The sequence below is a fragment of the Idiotropiscis lumnitzeri genome, chromosome 2 (genome assembly GCF_059441095.1).
Source record: "Idiotropiscis lumnitzeri isolate Australia: NSW breed Sydney's pygmy pipehorse chromosome 2, RoL_Ilum_1.0, whole genome shotgun sequence".
Taxonomy (NCBI): Eukaryota; Metazoa; Chordata; class Actinopteri; order Syngnathiformes; family Syngnathidae; genus Idiotropiscis; species Idiotropiscis lumnitzeri.
Window position 1 is genome coordinate 26490976 of NC_142392.1, and position 21642 is coordinate 26512617.

The 21642-nt window shown below is 41.5% G+C and overlaps 1 protein-coding gene across 1 annotated transcript in view; it reads right to left on the reverse strand.

Moving 5' to 3' along the window:
- Positions 1 to 371: 371 nt before the first annotated feature.
- Positions 372 to 21642, reverse strand: part of LOC148342129 (uncharacterized) — a 99071-nt gene continuing 77800 nt past the window's right edge. The window contains exon 2 of the mRNA XM_088287563.1: positions 372 to 2727. Within this exon, the coding sequence (XP_088143689.1) occupies positions 656 to 2194 (1539 nt within the window). The 5' untranslated portion in view covers positions 2195 to 2727 and the 3' untranslated portion in view covers positions 372 to 655. The remainder of the gene's footprint in view (positions 2728 to 21642) is intronic.

A 21642-nucleotide genomic window follows, 5' to 3' on the forward strand; every position in this document is an offset into this window, starting at 1 on the left:
TACGAGCCAGCCTAACACAGCGAGAAAACCAGCGCTGACTCCAGTCGCCATCAAGTTGCCAACTCCTGACATTCCAAAACCTTTGAGAGAAACTGAGACTATTTGCGTTTCTCTTTCTTGTTCTTTTTATAGTTCAACTTCTAGTTACGTTTTTCACCTTTTCACAAAGCGTAATGAAGGCCAGTTGAGCAAGTGGAACACGTGATTTTATTGATGACTGTGGAAGGCAACGATTTCATAAGCACAGTTTCTTCTCACACCTTTTCCATTAAGTACGTTTAAAAAGACAACTGAAAAGCATAATGTTAACAAATGTTCCAGGCAAAGGCAATTAATTTCATTAATAATGTTTGATATTGAAAACAAAAAAAAGATCATCATCACTCAGGGACAACGGATGCAAATTAGCCATTGGCTATAATTTGGCATATTTACAGGAAACTGTTTGATTAATATGCACTGTCCCTGTATACTTTCAAAAATAAAAACAAATACAAATACTCAGACACAATGGTTCTTCTGGCACGGATCACACGCTTAATGTCAATAAAAAAGCTTTGCAAAATTCAATATATCGTATTTTATTCAAAATCACATTTACATCTTACCACAAAGAGTCAGTTACTTCAGTTTTTTGTTTTCTTTTTTTTAAGCTTCAAGGATCGCTGCTTTTCTCACCAGCACAATTGTGACTCTCCGCATGCTGTTTAGTGGAGAATTTTTTAGCACAAACGCTGCAACTGAATGTCTTGTCTTCACTGTGTGTTCTTGTGTGGCGTCGTAAATACGACTTTTGAGAGAAACTCTTGGCACAAACTGAGCAGGAAAAATGTTTTTCTCCAGTGTGTGTTCTTGTGTGATCTGTTAAACTTGACTTTACAGAGAAGCTTTTGCCACAAACTGAGCAGGAAAATGGTTTTTCACCACTGTGTGTTCTTGTATGTTGTGTTAAATGTGCCTTTTGAGAGAAGCATTTTCCACAAACGGAGCAGGAAAAGGGTTTTTCTCCACTGTGTATTCTTCTATGTTTAGTTAAATCTTGCTTTTGAGAGAAACTCTTGGCACAAACTGAGCAGGAAAAATGTTTTTCTCCAGTGTGTGTTCTTGTGTGATCTGTTAAACTTGACTTTACAGAGAAGCTTTTGCCACAAACTGAGCAGGAAAATGGTTTTTCACCACTGTGTGTTCTTGTATGTTGTGTTAAATGTGCCTTTTGAGAGAAGCATTTTCCACAAACTGAGCAGGAAAAAGGTTTTTCTCCAGTGTGTGTTCTTGTGTGGATTGTAAACGTTGACTTATGCAGGAAGCTTTTGCCACAAACCGAGCAAGAAAATGGTTTTCCTCCACTGTGTGTTCTTGTGTGTTCTGTTAAACTTGACTTTTGAGAGAAGCTTTTGCCACAAACTGAGCAGGAAAAAGGTTTTTCGCCACTGTGCTTTCTTGTGTGACTTGTTAAATTTGATTTTAGAGAAAAGCTTTTACCACAAACCAAGCAGGAAAATTGTTTTTCTCCAGTGTGTGTTCTTGTGTGATATATCAAATGAGACTTTTGAGAGAAGCTTTTCCCACAAACTGAGCAGGAAAAAGGGTTTTCTCCAGTGTGTGTTCTTGTGTGCCTTTTTAAATTTGACTTATAAGAAAAGCTTTTGCCACAAACTGAGCAGGAAAAGGGTTTTTCTCCACTGTGAGTTCTTGTGTGGCTTGTTAAATTTGCCTTATGAAAGAAACATTTTCCACAAACTGAGCAGGAAAAAGGGTTTTCTCCACTGTGTGTTCTTGTGTGGCTTGTTAAATTTGCCTTATGAAAGAAGCATTTTCCACAAACTGAGCAGGAAAAAGATTTTTCACCACTGTGTGTTCTTGTGTGACTTGTTAAATTTGATTTTTGAGAAAAGCTTTTGCCACAAACTGAGCAGGAAAATGGTTTTTCTCCAGTGTGTGTTCTTGTGTGACAAGTTAAATTTGGCTTATAAGCAAAGCTTTTGCCACAAACTGAGCAGGAAAAAGGTTTATCTCCACTGTGTTTTCTTGTGTGAATTATTAAATGCGACTTTTGAGAGAAACTCTTGCCACAAACTGAGCAGGAAAAAGGTTTTTCTCCAGTGTGTGTTCTTGTGTGACAATTTAAATTTGACTTTACAGAGAAGCGTCTCCCACAAACTGAGCAGGAAAAAGGTTTTTCTACACTGTGCATTCTTTTGTGTGCTATTAACCTTGCCTTTTGAGAGAAACCTTTTCCGCAAACTGAGCAGGAAAAATGTTTTTCTCCACTGTGCGTTCTTGTGTGCCTTACAAAATGAGACTTTCGAGAGAAGCTTTTGCCACAAACCGAGCAGGAAAAAGGTTTTTCACCACTGTGTGTTTTTCTGTGCCCTTTTAAAGACAGTTTTGAAGTGAATGAGTCAGAGTGACATGCCCTTTCACCTTTGGCTTGCCCATCATCATCATCATCATTGTCATGAGCGTCTGATAATGTGTCCTCATTATGTGCTTGTGATGGCACCCGGTGGTCTTCATCACCTTCTGTTGTCACGTGATGTCTTGAGCTGCTGCTTGTAGGCTCCGCCCCTCTGTTGTCCTCACTCACATCCTTGTTTTCATCTTCAGTCTTTATAGGGACAACGTTCACTGGTGACTTGTTGATCTCCGCCTCCTCCTCCTCCTCCTTTTTGATGTGAGTCAAATCTGGCTCCCCTTTCACAGAACAGAGATCATTTTGTCTGACGTCTGCAGGACACAAAAAGACAAATTTGGTTTGGTCAAGTCAAACCTCAGGCGGCGACTTCGACTTATATTGTTTCTACCATGCTACCTTGACTTGTGCTCGCCGCACACGGAGCAATGCGTGCGACCCCGATTTGGACCGGACCATGGGGGCATTTCACAAAATTACGTCCTACGATGTAAACCTCCCTTTCGCAGCACAACTGTGATAAACGAGCATTTAAAAAGGAAGCACGTTGCGGCTGATGCCAGATTTAATTCCTGACAGAGTCACAGACGTTTCTGGAAGCGAGCTGAAGTTAGCACACACAGGCTATTGTGTGCGTCTGATGGAACGCCTGTTGTGGGACCCTAACATATAATTGGGGGCCACTGGGGGCCATCGCAACATAATGTCATTGATAAAATAGGAATCCTTCAAGTGAAATATGTTTACAAGTATTTCTGTTAGGTTCGCCGGTCGGCGAGGAGGGGGTGGACCCAAAATGCGAGGAAGCCGGGATTAGGGTAACCTAAAGGGAATTTATTCAACAAAACGAAACCAAAAGGCAACAAGGTACTAGGGACAAAATAACAAAACAATGAGGACGAACAAGGGCGCAACAGGACAGAACTGAACTAGACTGTGAAACGGGGACAATAACAAGTGACTACGAGCTATGATCAGGAATGACAGCAAAGAGTAACGGTGGCATGAGGAAAGGGCAAAGCAATGGCAGTGCTGTCCGCAAATGGGGCAATGCGCCGACGCTGAGCTGTCGGCACGGGGTGGTTAAGTAGTCCTTTGATTAGGGGAGCAGATGGGAGTCAGGTGTGCGGGGCTAACGGGGAACAGGTGCGTGGCTGGTGGGAACGGAGAGCTGAGGGGAAACGCCCCTACTCAGCCTACCGGGGTAAACAAAAACAAGGACAAGGCATGGGACGTGAAAAATGACAACAAAGCCCTGCCATGACCGACACGGATCATGACAATTTATTTTTGCATTTAGAGATAGAACTAAATGTTCCTGGGCTTGTTGGTAGAAAAGGGGGTTGTGGCGTACTCCCTTTTTAAGCCCATAGTAAGCCAAAGATGCAGATGCATTCCTTGCAGCATGCGCTTGTCCACTGATCGAGATCCGTGCAACCCTGGGTGGATGCATTAAATGTATTTTAAATGTTTGGATGAGGTGAAACTATGCACACGAGCACAAAACAGTGCAGAGCCACCGGAGGTTCATTGACCGAGCCAGTAAAAATTTCATAAATAAGACCAATACGTACTTGATTTATTCAAAAAAAAAAATAATCCTTTGTGCTTTATCCACTAAAATTCATCAACCGCCATTGATCTTTTTGCCGCAGTGTGCACAGTTTTTGTCAAAAACGAGACAAGTGTGCACAAATGAATCACCCAGCCAAGATTGTCTTTGTCACTCGCGAGGAGCAGTCCGCCAAAGAGAAAAGCGTTCCCGCTCCTGTGCGGCGTTTTATTGAAGCGCAGCAAAGCAATTTGTAGATGTCAACTCATAAAGAATGGAAAAACATGAACACTTTGACTTTATCACACTTCTGTTCAATGCGAGCTAAACGGTTTTCTGTCAAACACGGTTCAAGACGTGCATCTGTTTTTGTGGCTTCCTGCTAAACTGCCAGCATAGACACAACTCTGTTACCACTGAACTCACGTTTTCCTGTGCAAGAGGTCCATGTTTTTGTGACCTTCTATTAACCCGTAAGCATAGTTTTGAAACATGATGACATGACAAACTTAATTTCTTTCACAATAAAATAAAAACTTTCGCAGATAAAGCAAAAACAAATTGGAGAAGCTGTGGAGCAGAGCACAACATCAGTCAGACCCCGGGTCCACCATAGTGTCGAAATTCTGAAAATGTTCCATAACAGAGGAATTCGCAATGGGTGCTGAAACACCACACCCTGCAAGTCACATGGAGTATTCTACATCTGAAATTAACTCTGCCAACCGTCTTCACCAATGGGCCTAAATCTTTAGTATGATGATGCGCACCAATAGTGAATGTGATTTGTGGCTCAGCGAACAGAGACAATTCAGAGACCAGAGCAGGAACAGGACGTACCACCCGCGGGAGGATGGAGACCCTGGTCTCAGAGCAGCCCAGTCTACTGGAACGGAGGACAACATATGCTTTCCCGCCGGATGTGCACAGTCAAATTCAGTCCACGGCAGTGACTTGGCCAATCTCAAGAGTCCCACAAGCATGACAGTATTGTTGCTCATTGGGATATGCTGAAGAAGCTTGCAAAGCGTGGAATATCTTGTTCCACCATCAAAAACTGTTGTCCATCAATCGTCACCGGAATGCCAAGACTTGCCGGTCCTTGAATGCTGAGGCTCCGCGGGCACCCCTATCGTGGAATGTGGTCCCAATCGGGTTGAGGCGTCAAGTGTGCGTTTGGAAGCCATAGAAGCGTTGTCGGAGGAGGGGGTAGCGATGGCGCCCCAGTGCTAGTGGAGCTCTTTGTGACTGGCGTGGCGCTGGACCACAGGATGGCACATTTCAGGAAGTGGCTCGGTTTGGACCGCTCATCACCCAGTGACCCCACAGCAAAAGAACGTCCCACTCACAACCCATGTCTATAACCACCCCTACTTCTGTTACGTGACCTTGTTGACCGGCCGGTGCGGACAACAAGCCTGCGGTGGCAGGGGAAACGGAAAGAGCAGACGCAATGGGAGCTGCATGCGTCGGCTGCTGCATTAACTGCTTCCCCCTGTTTTATTTTATTTATTTTTCCCATATTCTTTTTTCCTTTCCCAGTGAATTAGCACTCTTGGCCCTCTGAACCCGCAGGTGTAACAATTCTTTTTCTCCATCCAATCCAATATTTTCTTTCATCGATGCAAAAACGGGGGTTCTACTCATACTGATGAGCAGTTTCTCATTGACGGACTGTTTCGCATGATGTCAGTAACTGGGAGGCGCACGCCCTCGAGGACGGCCACTCGGCACAGCTGTGTGGTGGTGACACTATTGGACGGGTCACTGGCGGAAGCTTCAATCCATTCGCGTCTTGCGCCGTCTCCCATAAGAGCTCACAAACTTAATCCCTCATCATATTTTACAAATGCCAATGCCAATTGGTTTTGTCTTCTGTTTATGATTCATATTCAATCCCCATGAACACGTCAACTATTCGTTTAGCTATAGGACTTGTTGTTATAATCCCCCCAAAAAAATCAGCACTTCTGGTGTTTTAGAGTGGGGGAAAAAGAAGCAACTCAATTTGACCTGCATGAGGACCAGAGGCTTCACTGGGGTCATCAGGTGGGTCCCCTCCTTCATCGGTGTTTCGTTGATAAACCCACAACACCTCAGGATGGGTTCAACAGCGACATCTGTGCGCCTCAGGTGTGCCCCCCTCTGCCTCTGCTCCTCCTGCCTATTGTCAAAATTGGGAAGGGAGAAGAGTACTTTACTAGGTCTTTGAAGTCTTATGAGGGTGTTCCTCCTCCACTTTTCCTCACATTTGGCATCGAACAGCCCAAGTGGGGTCCTTCCTCTTCATCCAGAGCCAATTGCTGCCTCTCTCCGCAGCCTCCGACAGCAATTTCACAGCTTGTCGTTGGGCCTGGCCTCGGATCCCCATGCTTCTCAGGAGCCTTGTTGTTGATGTGGCTACAAATCCTCTACACCCGACCTCCACAGGGAGCACCTGTGTACGCCAGCCACGCTGCTCTGCCTCTGCTGCGATGTCCATGTATTTCAGGCTTTTGCGATTATAGGCTTCATCCACTGCAGACTCCCATGGGACTGTTAGTTCCACGATGTACAGGAGTTTCTGTGAGGTTGACCACAAGATCAGGTCTGGCCTGAGATTAGTTGTAATGATCTCCGGTGGAAAGATGATTTTCTGATCCAGGTCAACTTTCATTTTCCAGTCTCGGGCTGTGTCCAGGAGGGTTGTTTCCACTCTTACAGATGGTCTCCCTGCAAGTTGTCCTGCTTTCACAAAGGCGATTGTGCTTGGGAGTCCAGGCGCGTGGGGAGGGAGGGCATTGTTGGTCGTTCTCCTTTTCTCCAGTATGATCGCCAGTTGCCGTAGGACCTGATTGTGCCTCCAGGTAGTGGGGGGGCGCAAATTTATTTTCTTCTTGGTAGGGGGGGCGTGACAGGAAATAATTGAGAACCACTGAACTAATATAACCCCGTTTTCCTCAACCAATGAGTCAGTATTCTTTGAAGTGGATTATGTGCAGACTAAAAAATTGTAATTTAATTTAAATCAATTTACTGTATATCAAAAGTCCCCCATAACATGATAATTCATATTCCTGTCATTTCCATTTCAAAATGTCAATCCATGAATAGAATTACCGTCGTACATCCGTCGCCAAACTGAAGTATGGAACATTAGATGTTTTTTTTTTTCGTTTTACATAACCTTTAACCTTGCATGTCCTGTTTCAACAAAATTGTATCTCTTATCAGTGTGAACGATTTCATCACTCAGGGCTTTTCCGTGTTGAAAAATCACATTCCACGGAACATGCATTCATTCTTTTATGATCTTATATTTCTGTATTTAATTCACCGCTTCTTGCAATGAAGATTAATTTCATCCCAATTATTATGTAGCCAATTATCTTTCTCGTTTTAATTTTGCTTTAGTTATTATCCAAATTTTTAAACATTTTTTATGCTGCAAATTTCAATGTATACTAGGACGCACACGCGTTAGTTGAACTGATAAAACGGAATATTAATGCAATAACATTTGGGTTTTAGAAGGGGCAATTCTTTCTACAAAGGAGGGACTGGCACTGGTTTATAACTATCACCCCTTTTCTCCTGCGTGGGGGCTGCCTGACTTCTTGGTCCCACAGTAGATGGTAGCCAGGTTTTTGATTTTGTGAGGCCTTGACCAGAACACGAGTAATCACAGGGTACATATCTGAACAGCGGAGTCGAACCGGCCCAGACTTAATGCATTACTCTTGCTACGTACCAGCGAAACCGTCGGCTCAGCCCCAGGCCCTCCACACAACGGTACGCCTCGATCCTTACTGTGTTCCATGCCACAAAGTGCCCAATACGATTCGTGGAAGCGCGCTTCTCTTCATTATTTCTATTTTCAGCTCATAGTTTTCCTGCTAAAATTTACACCCTGGCCAGGGTCTGTGCTCAAACTGAGCTTATTCACGACTATGTTGTCTATAGCAATAGTTTTACACTTCTTATTTCTCATCTCTTTAACCACTAGACCTTTCTTTTCTTTATCTTCTGCACATTTCTCCCACACTAGTCCCAATTTACTTAGTTCCTATCATCATTTTTTTTTCATTTATTTATTTATTTTTTTTATACTTTTTCTAATGTTCTTTCATAGTGCGGTTACTTTGACATCTTTTATGTCTTAATTATTATAGAGGCCTCTTGTTTAAACGATAATTGAAACTAACACAGGGACATTTTCCATGACCAACCAGCCAGCAGACCCACACGCACAAGCTTTCTTTCACGACCCCAAAAGCCCCGACCGCTTGGACACAGGCGCACAACACCCATTGTGAGTAAAAGCATCTCACCAAAAGTTCAGCCGGCCGGCTGTTGAACGCCTGCGCCCCAGCACCCTGAGACCCTCAATGGAGCAAAATGCCAAAAATGTGGTATATTTTGTTGTTGATGTGTGGGTCTGGCTCAGCTTCCCTCCGGACAGGTCGCCGAGCATGGCAGAATTGGTGATGGAAAAAAATTCTCCGACACAGCCATTTTGGTTAGAAAGAGATTTTATTCTCGTCACATGCTGATGTCAAAAGAAGTCTCCCCAAAAAGAAAAAAGGGAAAGGTGTCCCCTCTCTCCGGCCTTCCCTTCTTATAGGGAATGGCCACATCGGACATGAATATTGAAGGTTTGTATTACGATTGCTGGCATTATTTTAAACACTTACGGGACAGAAGGTCAATTATTTAATTTAGCAGGTTCATATTTACTGAACATGTTAAACATTGATTGAACAAAAAGCATTTATCAAATGAAAGTAGAAGTACAGTGCATCGATAAGATTGACTGGGATTGTAGTCATGGTGTTTACTGATGCATTCATATGCTAAATTTATATGACTAAGTTTAAATGTAAGACCTCAAACTTGCACACATGGTATTTTCACGACCCACACTCTCATTCAGAACAAACAGATTCCGTCTGCTCAGGTCAAACTGATGACAAACCAGATAGCACTTCATGGACAAATACGACTAAACACATTCTCCACATAGGCCATAGAAGATACAAACATATCAAGTTGGGCCGGGGAGGACGTCACAGGGACGTGATCAAGAACACCCAAAAACATAATCTGATCTGGGAAAACATACACCACACAATCTGTACACTGACGAGATTACAGGGGAATGTGAGCAGGAGAGACGGAGAGACTGCCGCCTGCCTGAGAAGGTCAGTCTTGGACGTGGAACGCGGAAGTGGGAGGGAGCAAGGACGACCGATTCAACCTACATGACCCTTGACATAGAAAACCTCCTATAAAATGTGAGGCTGGGCTGAGATCAGCGCGACATTTTTTGATTGTGCTCGTCTGATTATAGTTTCTCGTCAGAATAAGAAAAAGCCGCCCAGATACTATTTCTTGAACTCCAGAAATCGAAGAAACTAAAATATCGCAACCCTAATCAGCTGTTGTTGAGTCTTTATTTGGCCCTTTTCTTCTTGAGTACAAAAAACGAACACGCATTGGAGTAAGTTTGGCTTTGAAGATTCATTTACTAAATGTTTCTCATTTTCTCGGTGGCTCAACTCCAACAGTGGATATAAACATACACTACATCTGTCAGCATAGTTTTGAAACCTGACATGACAAACTTAATTTCTTTAGCAACATATAAAAACTGGAATATGTAAAATGTTAAATAATCAGTTCAAATTTTAAACTGGAAAAAAAACACGGATTTTACCCCCCACTATTGTTTTTTCTTTGGCATTTATTTTCTGCACTGATTTCATTTGGCATAAACAAATGTTCAGCAAACTGGCAAGTAAAAGGCAACATTTAAAAATAAAACGGCAATAACCTTGAACGATTTCCCCAAACAACTTAATGTTGTGATGCATATTTCTAACGATAGAAAGTCGTTCTATACAAAGCAAATGAGAGTAAAACGTGTACAAACCTGCTTTGTGTAGCACAACACGAGGCTGGTTGCAAACTTCGCCCAGCAGTTGAAGATGTTGCTCGTTCTCTTCTTTTATTTCACCAAGTTCCTCTTTGTACTTGGGTGTCGTTCTTGCACACATTTTCAAATGATAATTCCCAAAAATCCGCACTTGGTCTTTGCTTGGCGATAACTCGTGTGCTTCTCTTTGTTCGACGAGATGAATGAAAGATGGCGTCGTTTTTCAAAGTCCCACTGAAAGGATTTCCTGTTCGTCACGAAAGCGGAAGAACAGGACACACCCCGCTGTGATATGATTGGCTGCTGGTTGTGTGGAGCACTGTCACCAACTCACCGACAGATGTCGCCATTTGCGATGCAAATCATTGTTATCTTCTAAACATAGAAAAAACGTAAGATTTAAACGTATGCACATGAACAAAAATTTTAGTTCCCAAATATGAACTTGAGAGATGTATTGAATTTGACTTTTGTTGCTGGTTTTGTTTTCACATCTGACACCATGTTGTTGGTTGGACAGTATTCCAAATGTATTTCTCTATTATTAACAGTTGACATGATAAAGTGAAACTTTATGTCAACATATTTGCCTTTTTACAGGGTTTTTCGCCAGCGACGTGGTTGCGAATTTTAAATTAAAATACATCACTGTTTTATTCTCTAAATGTTAGAGTTTTAAAAAATGGTTTCAGTGCTTATAACTTAACTAACTTAAATATTTCATTATTCGTTTCAGTATTCATTAAACTACAGTGATTCATTATTTATTTCAAGATTCATTTAACTGTTTTAGTAATAATTTAGTATTCAATGTTTAATCGTGACTGTATTTACTTTTTCAATATTTGTGTCACTATTTTGTTCAATCTTAATATTATGGACAATTATTTTGCAAGTAAGGTTTTTGTTATTTATTGTGGCCACCTGCTTTTGAAGGAAGTGTCTTTCGCTTCTTGTACTCGAGGATTCTTTGTGAAGCCAAAACAACACGACCTTGACTGATAAGTAGGCTCAATGCAGAAAAAGTATCTTTTTGTTTTAAGATTACACAGTTCCTGTCAAATAAATCTTCATCTTCCTGTGTGCGTCAGTATCTTCCCACGCACTTCTCCCACTGAGATCACTCTGCAGACTGACTCAAAAGAACATTTATTTTCCAGACTATCTCATTGATCTTCCCTTACTGCTGAAAATTCCATAGCAATCTGGGGTCAGACGTGGGATAGCTGAATATCCGCCGGTGAAATTCAGGGATGCTGGCAGGTGACCTCCAGGGTCCAATTCAGACAGCAGCAGCAACGAACAGCGTGATGCGGATCATCTCGTCCGTGGTGACAAATAAACGCTGACTCCAGTCGCCATCAGATTGCCAACTCCTGACATACTAAAGCCATTGAGAGAAACTGAGACTATTTGCGTTTCTCTGTCTGGTTCTTTTTAGAGTTCAACTTCTAGTTCAGTTTTTCACCTCTTCACACAGCGTAATGGAGGCCAGTTGAGCAAGTGGAACAAGTGATTTTATTGATGATTGTGGAAGGAACCGATTTCATAAGCACAGTTTCTTCTCACACCTTTTCCATTAGGTACGATTTAAAAGACAACTGAAAAGCATAACGTTAACAAATGTTGTTCCAGGCAAAGGCAATTAATTTCATTTAAATGTTTGATGTAAACACAAAAAAAATCATCATCACTCAGACACAATGCACTGATCACATTGGCCTTGTGTCAATAAAAGAGCTTTGAAAATTCAATATATCATATTTTCTAAATCACATTTACATCTTACCACGAGGAGTCGGTTCCTTGAGTTTTTTTTTTTGTCTTTTTTTAAGCTTCAAGGATCGCTGCTATTCTCGTAGGGCTGGGCAATAAACCGAAAATTTACAGTGATCGAAATTTAATAAAATCATTTTGCCCATGTCGGTTAATTCGGTGTTTAAAAAAAAAAACACCATACGAGAGAACGTCTAAGAGGTGGACGCGATAGCCTAGCACAGTGTTTTTCAACCACTGTGCCGCGGCACACCAGTGTGCCGTGAGATATTGTCAGGTGTGCCGTGGGAAATTATTCATTTTGTGTACCTGTGCGGTCTAGCGTCTGCAGAGTAGTAAAATGTAGTACTCTTCCAAACCAGTAGGCGGCGGCAGCAGCAGCAGGTAGTGAATTGCCTTGTGCTTGGAGACAAGCGAGAAGTGGATAGCAGAATGAAAAAAGTGGATAACAGAACGACGGTGAAAGTAATGGATATGTTTTTGAAGAGAAAAAAATGCTGACTCTGAACTGGTACCCTGGACAAAACCCAGACCTAGATGAAAGCCCTAGTATGAGTGGAGGTAAAAAAAAAAAAAAGCAAAGATGTCCTGCAAAGTTTCTGCCGTGAGGCAATACAGCGAAAGCTATCTTTCATCTGGATTTACTTTTACCGGAGATGCAACGACACGGACTCCGTTGTGCTTGGTATGTGGTGAAAAGCTCTCCAACGGCGCTCTGGTCCCAAGCACGCTTAAACGCCATCTCCAAACGAAACGCCCTTTACTTCAAAACAAAAATGTGGCGTATTTTGTTGGCCTGAGTGAACACACGGAGAAACAAGCAACTTTCATGAGAAAAACCGCAAAGGTAAGCGAGAGAGCCCTTAAAGCTAGCTACCACGTCGCTGAACTTGTGGCTAAATCAAAAAAAGTCTCACTCGTGGCAGAGGAATTAATACTTTGATTCCTGCCAATATATCAGCTCTGTGTTCATCCAAACAGGCACAGGTTTCACACTGAGTATAAATGTGAAAGATTTTACGATACTTTATTCTTTGTTTATTTGATTAATATTCAAGACTTTTAATAGGTCATTTTTCAATGTTAAAAAAACACTTTTTTTCACATTTTCAGCTGGTAGTGTGCCGCGGGATTTTTTCAATGAAAAAAATGTGCCTTGGCTCAAAAAAGGTTGAAAAACACTGGCCTAGCACATTGCTAAAGATGTAGCTCCTCGAGCGACAGTGCGCACAAGATTTAAACGCCTCATAAAAGTAGTCGACAAGAGGTACGAAAATATTTGTTGCAAACCGTACTTCCCGATATGGACAACATCGGGACGGGAGCGGAGACATGTCAAGCGTTTTGCATCCACATCCGACTTGTGGTCGAGACGCGACATGGACCCCTGTTTGACCCCGACTGTGCATGACATTGACGACAAGTGGCGACCGCGCACGGAGTACTCGAGACGGCGCATTTTCCTGATGAAGTTCACTTGTTTATTTGGCATTGGCATTCCATTGACATTTTTTTTCATTTTATTTAGCATTTTGTTGACAGGCGACTAGCGCCTTTGCACATGGCATTACAGCATCTTGGCACAATCTATTTGCAGAGAAGATTTTGCGAGAAGTACCCTTTTTCTCCTGTTCTTTGTGACATTGTTCAAGTCATGCAAAGTAAGATATTTGGAAGGCTTCTACACATGATTTTTGTACTTTTATTTTCCATTGAAAGTAATGTGTACCACTTGGTCAATAAAGAAAACAGTTATTATGTATTTCCTGCATTTATTTTGATTTTGGTCCGCGGACTGAAATTTATTGTGATTCATCGTTATTGAGGTAAAATTGCTCATTTTATTGCGATATTGATTTTAGGTCATATTGCCCAGCCCTATATTCTCTCCATCACAATCGTGTCTCTCAGCCTGCTGTTTAGTGGTGAATTTTTTAGCACAAACGCTGCAACTGAATGGCTTATCTCCACTGTGTGTTCTTGTGTGGTATCGTAAATGTGACTTTTCAGAGAAGCATTTTCCACATACTGAGCAGGAAAAAGGTTTTTCTCCACTGTGTGTTCTTGTGTGTCTTGTTAACGTTGACTTTTCAGAGAAGCATTTTCCACAAACTGAGCAGGAAAAAGGTTTTTCTCCACTGTGAGTTCTTGTGTGTCTTGTTAAACTTGCCTTTTGAGAGAAACTTTTTCCGCAAACTGAGCAGGAAAAAGGATTTTCACCACTGTGTGTTCTTGTGTGTTCTGTTAAATGTGACTTATGGGAGAAGATTTTACCACAAAATGAGCAAGAAAGAGGTTCTTCAGTGTGTGTTCTTGCATGCTCTGTTAATCGGAACTTTAGAGAAAAGCTTTTGCCACAAACTGAGCAGGAAAAAGGTTTTTCACCACTGTGTGTTCTTGTGTGTTCTGTTAAATTTCCCTTTTGAGAGAAGCATTTTCCACAAACTGAGCAGGAAAAAGGTTTTTCTCCAGTGTGTGTTCTTGTGTGGATTGTAAACTTTGACTTATGCAGGAAGCTTTTGCCACAAACCGAGCAGGAAAAATGTTTTTCTCTACTGTGCGTTCTTGTGTGCCTTGTTAAATGTGACTTTACAGAGAACCTTTTGCCACAAACCGAGCAGGAAAAAGGTTTTTCTCCACTGTGCATTCTTGTGTGGATTGTTAAATCAAACCTTCGAGAGAAGCATTTCCCACAAACTGAACAAGAAAAAGGTTTTTCACCACTGTGTGTTTTTCTGTGCCCTTTTAAAGACAGCTTTGAAGTGAATGAGTCAGTGTGACATGCCCTTTCACTTTTAGCTTGCCCATCATCATCATCATCATCGTCATGAGTGTCTGATAATGTGTCCTCATTTTGTGCTTGTGATGGCCCCCAGTGGTCTTCATCACCTTCTTTTGTCACGTGATGACTTGAACTGCTGCTTGTAGGCTCCGCCCCTCTGTTGTCCTCACTCTCATCCTTGTTTTCATCTTCAGTCTTTATAGGGACAACGTTCACTGGTGACTTGTTGATCTCCTCCTCCTCCTCCTCCTTTTTGATCTGAGTCAAGTCTGGCCCCTCTTTCACAGAACGGAGATCGTTTTCACTGGCGTCTGCAGGACACAAAAAGACAAACACACATTTGGTTTGGTCAAGTCAAAGCTCATGCGGCGACTTTGTCTTATATTGTTTCTACCATGCTACCTTGACTTGTGCCCGCCGCACACGGAGCAATGCGTGCGACCCCGATTTGGACCGGACCATGGGGACATTTCCCAAAATTACGTCCTACGATGTAAGCCTCCCGTTAGCCGCACAACAGTGATAAACGAGCATTTAAAAAGGAAGCACGTTGCGGCTGATGCCCGATTTCATTTCTGACAGTCACAGACGTTTCTGGAAGCGAGCTGAAGTTAGCACACACAGGCTATCGTGTGCGTCTGATGGAACACCTGTTGTGGGATCCGAACATATCAATGGGGGCCACTGGGGGCCATCGCAACATAATGTCATTGATAGAATAGGAATCCTTCAAGTGAAATATGTTTACAAGTTTTTCATTTTGCATTTAGAGATAGTTTCATCGTGGGTACTTATTGCTTCCATTATAATCTGGATCCCGAAAAGAATTAAAGGGGCCCTGGAATCAGAGTGGCTATTTATTGCATGATTTACGTGTTTGTTTTTTTACCCAAAATGACATTTATCCTGCTAGTATATTCCGACATTCCCCTTTTTACTTTTTTTAAATACAATTTCTGTTTCTAAATCAAATTTAAAAAAAGATTATGTTTGAAGAGACAAAATCCCTACACATAAGCATTAAGCAACAACACTTTCACTCTGACTTTCATGTTGACATATTTGAATAATGACGGTATATTTTAAAGTTATCCAATATGTATTAAAATTCGACTAAGATACACCAAAATATTATGAGTTCACTGAATTATTTCGTAACCGCAATGATGCTTAACAGCCATAGGGTGTCAGTAATGAGTAACAAAGTAACACAACATTGTCATTTGCATAAATTACCAGGAACTATGAGTTGCGGGGGAGATGCAAACCACCTGGGCCACAGGAACTTTATTACCAGGAACTAAATGTTCCTGGACTTGTTGGTAGAAAAGGGGGTTGTGACGTTCTCCCTTTTTAAGCCCATAGTAAGCCAAAGATGCAGATGCATTTCTTGCAGCATGCGCTTGTTCACTGATGAGATCCGTGCAACCCTGGATGGATGCATTCAATGTATTTTAAATGTTTGGATGGGGTGAAATGACGCACATGTGCACAAAACAGTGCAGAGCCACCGGAGGTTCATTGACTCATACCCGACCAAGCCAGTACAAAGTTAATAAATAAATAAGACCAATACGGACTTGATTTTTTTTAAAAACTTAATATTTTGTGTTTTATCCACTAAAATTGATCAACCGCCATTTATGTTTTCGCCGCAGTGTGCACATTTTTTAGAGTCGGGCAGAATTCATTCCGTAAGGAATTGCTTGAACAAGATATAAAAACCAGAAAATGTAAAATGATAAATGAGTTCAAATTTTATACTGGGAAAAACATGGAGTTCACCCCCCAATATTGGTTATTCTTTGGCATTTATTTTCTGCACTGATTTCATTTGGCATAAACAAATGTTCAGCAAACCGACAAGTAAAAGGCAACATTTAAAAATAAAATGGCAATAACCGTGAACGCATGTCCCCAAACAACTTAATGTTGTGATGCACATTTCTAACGATAGAAAGTCGTTCTTGACAAAGCAAATGAGAGTAAGACGTGGACAAACCTGCTTCGTGTAGCACAACACGAGGCTGGTTGCAAACTTCGCCCAGCAGTTGAAAATGTTGCTCGTTCTCTTCTTTTATTCCACTAAGTTCCTCTTTGTACTGGGGTGTAGATTTTTCACACATTTTCAAATGATAATTCCAAAAAATCCGCACTTGATCTCTGCTTGGCGATGAGTCATGTGCCTCTTTTCGTTAGCGGCTAGCTAGCTAACAAGCTAAGCTAACTACGCCGAAAAGGATCAACGAGCGAAGATGAGGTTATCGGGACACAAAGACTTAATGAATTATGTCGTAGTCCTTTAGAATATCAACGGACATCCTGTGAGAATATTACAGTCAGTTCCACACTAAACCAGAAGAATTTAGCGGTGGACTGTTTTTGTTCCGGTGTGGACGGATCGGTGGATGTGGTCGATGTCTTGCGGAAGCTGCGCGCTTGCTAATGACGTCATGCTTTAAGCGCGTATTTTTCAAATATATTTCTTTGCTTCTGTGTTTGTTTTTACACCTGGCTGTTCTATTTTAATATATATATTTTTATATAATATTTTATTTCGGTTGATTAAAAAAATTAACAAAATAACTAAATTCACGCCACATTGGTGAGTCATCTCTCGCGTCACTTCCGCCTATGCCCCGAGAAGCCTTTGCTGCTCCAGCAGTGGGACGTTTACGATTCTCTGACCGATGCTGCGGTTCACTCGGGCTGCAAGATTGTTTGAATATAATGTCTGCATATACTAGCAGTGCTTCTCAATTATTTCACGCCGGCCCCTACCAAGAAGAAAAAGATTCGCTCCCCCCCACCACCAATTTTTTTTCCGTCTTTGTATCGTGATGTTAGATTGTCAATAAAATATCCCTTAACTAAGCTAAATTGATAAGAAATATAATTTTGAGAATTATTATTGTGAGGATCTCGAAACTCAGTACTCTGTTGTGCAAATATTGATGAGATGATAAATATTTACTCATACGTTTTTTGTAAAATCTTTATTCACAAAAGCAAACCAAACACATTTATGAATACCAAAATCCATGCGATGCATCTAATTTGAAGTACTTAGCACCTGTCATGTCACTCAGGATTTTTTCACGCTTGGGAATCTGATAATGTTCTCTTATATGAAACAAATCAGTGCCTACCTTCTGCCAGGGAGTTGTGGGAAGGTCAGCTACCAGCATTGGCTCTTTGACTTGTTTGTGTTGATGTTTTTGGCAAACTTGGCATTTTTAAATCATTTCTTCTATGTCTTTGTTAATGCCCGGCCAGTAGATGGCTTCTCGTGCTCTTCTCTTACATTTCTCCACTCCCAGGTGTCCTTTGTGAAGACGCTGAAGCATGTCCTTGTGCATAGCTTGTGGAACTACAATCCTGTCTGTCCTCAGCAGGAGGCCGTCCGCCATGCACAACTCCGCTCACATAGGGTAAAACTGAGGGCAGTTCCCTTTTGACCATCCATTGTTCATACATTGTGACACTTTGTTCAAGACTGACAGCATAGCGTCAGTAGCAGGAAGTGCGGCTGTGACCATGTTGATGTGAGCCTCAGCCTCCTCCGCCATAACACAGTCCTTGATGTCACTGTTAGGGTGCGGCGCTCGGGATAACGCATCAGCAAGCACAATGTATTTTTCAGGCGTGTATATTAGCTCAAAATCATAGCGCTGCAATGTCATCATCATGCGTTGAATTCTGGGCGTCATGTCATTGCGATTTTTCTTCCTAATTGAAATCAGTGGCTTATGATCAGTCTCTGCTATGAACGTGGGCAGTCCATAAACATACGTGTGAAATTTGCCACATCTAAACACTAAACCCAGTGACTCCTTTTCGATCTGTGCATAGCATTTTTCAGTCTCTAACATTGACCTGGATGCATCGGCTACAGGTTGCCATGTGTCTCTCGCCTTTTGCAGCAGTACGGCACCTAGCCCATCTTTCGACGCTTCCGTGGAAATTTTGGTTGGTTTTGATGGATCAAAGTAGGCAAGGACTGGCTCAGCTGTCACAGTTCTCTTTAGATCTTGCCATTCTTCGTCATGTTTTGTTGTCCACTCAAAGACTACGTCGTGATGCAGCAGCAAACTTAGGGACTTTGTTCTTGAAGAGAGGTTTGGAATGGACTTGCCCCGGAAGTTTATCATCCCCATTGCTCGCAGAAGTCCTTTTTTCTCAGTTGGAGCTGGCATGTCCAGCATTGCTTGCACTTTGGTTCTGTCTGGCACTACTCCATCTGCTGTGTCAATTCTGTAACTCCAAACAGACATTTCAGAAAACAGAAATCCCTTTATTGACATTGTACTCAAGTGTGCAACGAGATTAGAGATTTCTCTCGTTTTAGTTTAAGTCCATTCATTTGAACTCTTTGTAGCAGTTCCTCAAATCTCTCATTGTGTTCTTGTTCCGTGTTTCCCCAAACAACCACATCATCAATGAACACACGGGTTCCTTCCAGACCTTCCATGATTGACTTCATAGCTCTGTGAAAGATCTCAGGCGCAGATTTTATGCCAAATGGCAGTCTCAGAAAACAGAAACGCCCAAATGGTGTGTTGAAGGTGGTGTACCTGCTGCTTTCGGTGTCCAGCTTCAGCTGCCAAAATCCATGCGATGCATCTAATTTGCTAACGTACTTAGCACCTGCCATGTCACTCAGGATTTCTTCACGCTTGGGAATCTGATAATGTTCGTTTTTAATGTTCTCATTCAGATCTTTGGGGTCGAGGCAAACACGTAACTCTGGGGAGTTCCTCTTTTTAACACACGTGATGGAATTTACCCAGTCGGTGGGTTCTTCCACTTTCTCTATGACTCCTATTGGTGTCATTCTGTTCAGTTCCTTTTTTAATCTCTCTTTGAGAGGGGCTGGAACTCTTCTCGGGGCATGTACTACAGGTTTAGCATCTTCCTTGAGCTGTATTTTGTAAGTGTAAGGTAGCGTACCTTGTCCTTTGAAGACAGAAAAGTATTTGTTCACTATACTCTTACTACCTTCACTCTGCAACACTTTGTTGTTCTTATTGACATCCTTGCTGGTGATTTGGTAAATTCTTTTTATCAATCCAAGATCTTCAGATGTCTTGTCTCCAAAAATTGACTCCAGTCGACTTGGCACAATTGTGAACGTTAATTTGTGTTGTCTTCCCTTTGCTGTCACTTTTAGCCTACAACATCCCTTTGTTTTTATTGGCTGATTGTTGTCGGTTTTCAATTTCACGGCCTTGTTTGACGGTTGCGACAGCCAATCAGATCACGAGTTGGTTACAGTGAGCCTTTTCGCTGGCCTTATGCTGAGGGTGAGGAACGCGTTTTGTGATTGGATACTCACTCGTGAGGGGGCAGCACGATGCCGAATCGACACACCCAAAAGTCGTAATTGGCGGCCGTTCGAAAATCTAAAATATATTCTTGCTTTTTTTGAACCACAATGGCCGAAGGAGGGAAAAGTGTGGATTTAATTGCAGATACACTTGCAAAGACATTTTCAAGTCGGACCTTTCAAGAGAAGCTATATCGTCCAACACTCACTCAGTGGTGCGTAAGTGTGTTTCTGGATATTATTTGTCCAGCCGTGGTGTCATAAATGATGGTATTTTGATGGGGATTTATTCAAGTAGGACAAAGAAGGACTTCACTGAAGGCACAGGTGTGAAATGCACTGAAGTAACTTCAAAAGTAAAAGTAAAAAAATTATGATTGCTTAAGAATGTGCAAGAAAGAACTCAATCTGATCGAAATGTTGTGCTTTGACAAATGTTGAAAATAATGATATTTTCCAGGAGGTATTTATTTCTTTGTTGTTTATTCATTCAATTCTATACTTATTTCAATATTTGAGTATTATTTTTCTTTCAATATGTCGTATATTTTGTCTTTGAAGTGTGGGTCCTTGCTGCCTTCCGGAGAGGCAGCCGAGCAAGGCTGGATTGGCGATGGTTCGAAAAAGATTTTATTCTCGTCACATGCTGATGTCAAAAGAAGTCTCCCCAAAAACTTGAGCCCCCTCTCAGACATTCCCTTCTTCTACGGAATGCCCAAATAGGACATGAATATCTAATTTTCCCTTGTTGCATATGCATTCCCATCCCGCTAGTCTTCGGGATTTCCCTCCAAAGGTCCCCCAGAGGGAGAGCAGATGCGTCTCCCCGTTGATACGACCAGTCTACTCGTGACCACCTTAAATTACTCTCATACCCTGGAAGGTCACTGACCTGGCGAGAGAATTGCCCCCACCATAAACAATGCTCAGGCCTATTTTCTCTCAGGGCAGTATCTGGTTACATCGGAACTTCAGAACCAAGACTGGTCACTCCTGTGAGCTCCAGTCCCTTCATAGTTTCATACAGAGAATTACTTCCCATATCTATATTAGGCCATTTAATAATACACGACTTTTTAAAAATGTATTTCAATGTATATTTAAGCTTGCTGATGTAATACTACAATATTTATTCAATTATTATAATATGCAACATTATATCAATATTAATTTAAACTTTTTCATTTCACTCTTGAATATTTCTTAACATATTTGTTCATTTGAATATGTATGCAATTTAAATTATTCCATCCATCCAGCCATTTTCTGCCGCTCATCCGGGGTCGGGTTATTGAATTAATTTAATACATAAGTATTTTTTATATTTCAATATTTATTTCAATACTGGGACTCTTCTCAATGAGTTCAATATTTATAAAATGTTTCGATATTTCTTATTAATTGAATTAAGTCTGTATGTGGTTTCCAATTTTAATATTTCCCTATTTAATTATATAACTAATCCAATGTATAAAAAGCATAATATAGCATGAACAAAAATATTTGGTATATTTGACAAAATGACAGTTTTTCCAAAGTGAGATCCTGCTTAGCAACAAACCCCAAACGCTTGATAGAGCTCAATCTAGAAAGTGGTTTTAGCAAGTCAGAAATTTATTCAGAAAGTGAAATATTAAATGTATGAGAGGGGATATTTGAAGAGTTTGAGTTTTGTTCAATGGACCATACATATACGAGCCAGCCAAACACAGCGAGAAAACCAGCACTGACTCCAGTCGCCATCAAGTTGCCAACTCCTGACATACCAAAACCATTGAGAGAAACTGAGACTATTTGCGTTTTTCTTTCTGGTTCTTTTTATAGTTCAACTTCGAGTTCAGTTTTTCACCTTTTCACACAGCGTAATGAAGGCCAGTTG